Source organism: Nicotiana sylvestris, chromosome 12 (assembly GCF_000393655.2).
Source record: "Nicotiana sylvestris chromosome 12, ASM39365v2, whole genome shotgun sequence".
In the NCBI taxonomy this organism is placed as follows: Eukaryota; Viridiplantae; Streptophyta; class Magnoliopsida; order Solanales; family Solanaceae; genus Nicotiana; species Nicotiana sylvestris.
Window position 1 is genome coordinate 18,331,508 of NC_091068.1, and position 6,247 is coordinate 18,337,754.

The 6,247-nt window shown below is 39.9% G+C and overlaps 1 protein-coding gene across 1 annotated transcript; it reads right to left on the reverse strand.

Moving 5' to 3' along the window:
- Window positions 1-645: 645 nt before the first annotated feature.
- Window positions 646-1,431, reverse strand: LOC138882747 (uncharacterized). The gene has a single exon (XM_070163376.1). It carries the CDS (start codon window positions 1,429-1,431, stop codon window positions 646-648), a length of 786 nt encoding a protein of 261 aa, XP_070019477.1.
- Between the last annotated feature and the right edge of the window lie 4,816 nt (window positions 1,432-6,247).

Sequence of the window (6,247 nt, forward strand, 5' to 3'; positions counted from 1 at the left end):
AATCTACCTCACAATCCAAGATCACAAAATCAGCAGGCAAAATGAACTTGTCCACCCGAACAAGAACATCATCTACAATACCAAGCGACATCTTCATAGTTGTATCCACCATTTTTAACCTCATTAAAGTAGCCCTCGGTTGCCCAATACCCAAAGTTTTGAACAAGGAGTAAGGCATCAAATTGATACTTGCACCCAATCGCACAATGCCTTTGCAAAATTAGTGCTCCCAATGGTACACGGGATGGTGAAAGCACCGGGATCTTGAAGCTTTGGAGCCATCGAGTGCACAATTGTACTTACTTGGTGAGTCATCTTGATGGTCTCACAGTCTATGAATCTCTTCTTAGTCGCCAAGTCTTTCATGAACTTGGTGTAACCCGGCATTTGCTCAAGAGCTTCCACCAAAGGAACATTGATTGATAAGCTCTTCATCATGTCAATAAATTTTCTAAATTGGTTCTCATTCTTTTTCTTCGCAAGCCTTTGAGGGTAAGGTGGAGGAGGCCTTGGAAAGAGAGACTTAGCCTTGGGCACTACCATTTCCGGTATGTCTATTACGTGTTCCCTAGACGCGTTCACATCATCTTGGGTCTCCACCTCATCATCATGAACATCAATCCTCACTTCCGCATTCACATTCTCTTATCTCACTTTCTCATCAACCAAAGGAACATCATCATCTAGCACTTGAATCTCATCACTCACAATTTCTTTTTGCTTGGAGGTATTCACATCAACACCTCGACCACTTTTAGTAATCACTGCCATAACATGCCCGATGTTGTTCCCACTTTTTGGGTTTACTACCGTATCACTAGGTAGAGCCCCCTTAGGGCGAGTATTCAAAGACTGTGAAATCTGGCCAAGTTGAACCTCCAAATTCTGAATTGAAGTATTGTGGGATACCAACTGGGCATCAAAGTTGGCGTTATTCTTCATCATTTGTTCAAACATCATCTCGATCCTTCCCATCTCATTGTTTGACAAGCTAGGTCCTTGGGACGGAAATGGAGGTGGGTTGTTTGGTTGTTGATACATCGGAGGTCTTTGAAAGCCTTGCCTCCGATTCCCTTGATTGCCATTGTTCCAACCCCCTTGGTTGTTGTTTCCTCCCCAATTATTGTTGTTTCCACTCCAGTTACCCTGATTGTTCTGGTTGCCCCAATTTTGATTGTTGTTCCTCCAGTTGCTATTGCCTTGTTGGTTTTGATTCCCCCAATTACCTTGGGATCTCCATTGTTGTTGTTGATTAGGAGCATTGTCCCTTTGTCCTTGATAATTGTTCACATATTGCACTTCTTCATTTTGCTCATCATATCCCTCATCTTGATTGAACCCACCACTACCTTGGTCATATTGATCCAGACTACCTTGACCTTGTTGACCTCTTTGTCTCCTCTTGTTGGCTAACATGTTGACACCTTCCATAGCATTTACTTGTCTAGGAGATTGAACCTGTTGTAATTGAGCTTTCTCTAACTAGTTCATTGTGGTAGTTAACTTTGCTATTGCTTGGCCATGATCATGGAGCTCTTTGTGCAAGTAGATGAGGGGGGTCACCCTGTGGCACATTGGCTCGACTTTGCCAAGCTGAGGAAGTATTTACCAACGCTTGATCATAAGGTGTGTTCATAAAATTTCCTCCTGCTAGCTGGTTCACCACACACTGATTGGTTGTGTTAATGCCACGGTAAAATGTCTACTGAATCATTGCTTCAGTCATGTCATTGTTCGGACATTCTTTCACCATTGTCCGATATCTCTCCCAGATCTCATGAAGTGGTTTATTAGGTTCCTGTTTGAAGGACAAAATCTCATCTCTCAAAGTTGACATATGCCCCGGCGAGAGAAACATTGCTATAAACTTGTCCACCAACTCATCCCAAGTAGTGATGAAATGGTTGGGAAGCCTTTCAAGCCAGTCCAAAGCTTTCCCTCGAAGTGAAAAATGGAACAATCTCAACCGAAGTGCATCCTATGACACATTTGTTTGCATGCTTCCCCAAAAGGTATCCACAAAGATTTTAAGATGTTTGTAAGCATTCTAATGGGGAGCACCTGTGAAATACCCTCGCTCCTCCAACAAATTCAACATCACATTTGCAATTTGAAAATTGCCTGCCCGGATCCGGGGTGAGACAATTGCACTAGCATATCCTTAGTTTGGAAGCACTCGAGGAGCCACTCTTGGAGGTGGCGGGGGAGATTCTGGAACATTATTATTGGCCTGGCGGCCTCTCCTTTGAGCTTGAGGCACTATAGGTACTGTCACACCTCCTTTTTCTACCCCCGAAAGGGATATAAGGGAGTTTTTTTTTCGATTTAAGTGACAATCGAAACGGGATTATTTTTATTTAAAATTTAGAGTCGCCACTTGGAATAATTTATGGTGTCCTAAGTCACCAATTTAAAATCCTGAATCGAGGAAGATTGACTCTATTTACGGTCTGCGAACACAGAAATTCGGGTAAGGAATTCCGTTAACCCGGGAGAAGGTGTTAGGCATTCCCGAGTTTTGTGGTTTTAGCATGGTCGCTCAACTATTATTATTGGCCTATTTATTTGATTTTAAAATACTTTTAAGCCTATGCACATTTTTAACTTTAAAAACTGCTTTTATTTATTTAAAGAATTAATTCAAGGTTATTTAAAACATATCGTAAGCTACACTACATGAAATGCACCCGTGAGTCACGACACGTTCTATTTAACCTTGTTAGAAAATTAAAGCCGGGCCATATGAAATGTACCCCCGGATTTGGAAATTATATATCATGACTACGCCACGGGAACCGTATCCGTAGTCACGATGATTTTATTAATCGCACCTAAAGCAACTAGCGCGTTTGAATTATTGATGCCAAATTTATGAACAAGATATTATTGGGGAGCAAATATGATAGATAACATGATTTATTCAGATTTCTTATGGTTCAAAATCCACCTTATGGCATATTCCAATTCCTTGCCAAGAAATAAACAACTCCAATTTTTTCATCTACCCAATTAAAAGTATTTATGTAAGAACCAAGACTACATACATCACAATCGAAATAAAACTAATTAAAACAATTTAAATGAAAACTAAGACATACTATTCAAACAACATAAAATCCCAAATCAACCAACATGTGCACCAGGCTATCATAACAAAATGAAATGAGAATGAAGATTTGAGAAATGGACATTTTATTGATGAACAAAACTAAAAGTTGCAAGTCAATCGGGCTAAACAAAGTAACAGTCCTTGGAACGAAACACCGAAACTAACAAACCGAAACCTCGAATCGATACCGTAAAGCTTGAAAACCAAACGCGATTTCAATTAGACCTCAACTTCGAAAAAGAAAACAGAATGGACAAGAAGCAAATCTCCCGATTTTTGTCCAAATTTCCTAATTTTTCATGACTGTTGTCGTTTCAAACCATCGATGAATACGCTTGATAATAAAGCAAAAGCCAACCCCTTGGTGTTATTGGATGACATGCCCTTGTACGTATCTTTCTAGCTTTGTGTATCCATCAAAAAGAATTCCTACACCCAATTCGTCACTCTTTCATATGTACACAAGTTATATATACACTTAATAAATACTCAATCTCAGCTAAAGGTTGCTGCTCAATTTTTCCTTTTGTATATGTGTGTGCCTAGGTTATTGTCAGAGAAAGAGATAGTTCTCTTTTTTTACCGGGTGCTCCCGTAGAGTCTTTTGGTCTTGTTGTTTTTATAGAGTTTTTTAGGTTAGGGGGTACGGGCCTAGGAATTATGGGCTTGAGAATTGGACCAAAGACTAAAAAATGGACTACAAGATTAAATGGGATAAACTAACCCAAGACTAACTCTTCCTTCTAAATGTAATTTATAATATAAAAATGTAAAACTAGTCTTAATTAATTGAACTAAACTATATTAAAATATTAAACTATTTTTTGTGTTTTCAAGATTATATAAAAATAAAGGCAAGGTACTATTTTTGTATATTTTTTATTTAAATCTATAAAAGATACGTAAACTAAAATATTTTTGTAATTTTTATTTTTTGTGACGAAATAAAGTCAAAAGAGTCAAAATTAGTTAAAATAGCGATGTTAGGCCTAAACTAAACGTTTACATGCTAAAATATGAAAAATCTTGGGGAGAGTCAAAAATCCCATGTCTACAGCTGCCCCTCTTTGGCTAGAAACGCGAAGAGTTTTCAGACAAAGAATGACTAGACAGGAATTTTGACCCAACCCTTATTTAAAGAAACCAAAAGCTACAAGAAAGGAGAATGTGATCGAGCTCTGGTATCTGAGCTGCCTACATATCCTTGTCTATAAAGGAATCAGGCCATGTGTAGTTCAGAAGTGAGTGAGTTGATGGAGTATGCCTAGGTGGAGAGCCGATCGAGGTATCGTTCCGTCGAGGTTCTGGTCCGTGGTCCTGTTGTTACATCAAAAATCAAAAATGGAAAAGACTAGCTAAGCCTATCAACTACGAGTTACAAGATTCCTATCTATAAGTCTTCTGAAGCTTGATATTGAGTCTTGAATGGTTCTTCATGCAGACTTTGGATTTGAACCTTGACGCTTGCTAGTTGCAGGTGCTAGTTCATTATTTTTCAGCTTTTCGGATCAAAATCGGACAACCATGCTTGTGACTTCAGTCATGTCTTGAGCAGCTCACATCTTTCATCAACTTCTGCATTTGGATTCACTTCTTGCCTTTATTTTTTTTTATTATGGATTGTGACTAACTTTTGTTGATCACCTCGGACTGTTGACTCGCATTCTTGTCGCGAGCTTCTTTTGTTGATGACTTGAATTGCATTCTGAAGTGAATTCTTTTATTCTCCAAGTAGGCGCCTGATTGCAAATAATTGAACTGTCTTCCGTTGAACATTGCTGCTTTCCCTTTGTTCTCCAGGTGGGCTCCTGATTTCCAATATTTGAATTATCTTCCTTTCCTCCGAAACTTGAATTGTTTTCCCTTTGTTTTCCAGGTGGGTTCCTGATTGATAAACTTGAACCGTCTTCCTTTAGACATTGTTGTTTTCCCTTTGTTCTCCAGGTGGGCGCCTAATTACCAACCCTTGTACTGCTTTTCCCTCGAAACTTGACTCGTTTCCCCTTTGTTCTCCAGGTGGTCTCCTGATTACCAACACTTGAATTGCTTTCCCTTTGTTCTCCAGGTGGGCTCCTGATTATCGACACTTGAATTGCTTTCCCTTCGTTCTCTAGGTGGGCTCCTGATTACTGACACTTGAACTGCTTTTCCCTTTGTTCACCAGGTGGGCTCCTGATTACCGACACTTGAACTGCTTTTCCCTTTGTTCTCCAGGTGGGCTCCTGATTACCGACACTTGAATTTTTTTCCCTTTGTTCTCCAGGTGGGATCCTGATTACCAACACTTGAATCGCTTTCCCTTTGTTCTCCAGGTGGGCTCCTGATTACCGACACTTGAATTGCTTTCCCTTTGTTCTCCAGGTGGGATCCTGATTACCAACACTTAAACTGGTTTCCCTTTGTTCTCCAGGTGGGCTCATGATTTCCAACACTTGAACTGCTTCCCCTTTGTTCTCCAGGTGGGCTCCTGATTTCCAACACTTGAACGGCTTTCCCTTTGTTCTCCAGGTGGGCTCTTCATTACCAACACTTGAGTTGCTTTTTTCCTTTCTTCTGAATCTTGAATTGTTTTCCCTTGTTTGCCAGGTGGGCGCCTGATTGGAGACACTCGAACCATCTTCTCTTGCTACTTGGAACTGTTTTCCCTAGAAACTTGCACCATTTTCCCTTGCTCTCTAGGTGGGTGCCTGATTGCTGAACTTGCACCGTTCTCCTTTGAAACTTGAGTTGTTTCCCCTTGTTCTCCAGGTGGGCGCCTGATTGTTGAGCTTGACTCGCTTTCCTTTGAACTTGCTTTTCTTTTGAACTGTCTTCCCTTGTTTCTCCAGGTGGGTGCCTGATTGCTGAACATAAACTGCTTTCTCTTGAGACTACTTTTCCTTGAACTGTCTTCCCTTATTTCTCTAGGTAGGTGCCTGATTGCTGAACTTGAATTATCTTCTTCTTGAAACTGCTTTTTCTTTGAACCTGATTATAACAAAACAACAAAACAAAAGAAATATTTCTGCCCCCGTTTGATATTGCGAAGATCTATGAGTATTAATCGAATCATGGTATCCGAAAGCTCTAAGAATTTAAAAGCTAATTCCCATTATCCAGGAAGGTCCTGAAAATTTAAAATTAAATCTCAACTTAAGA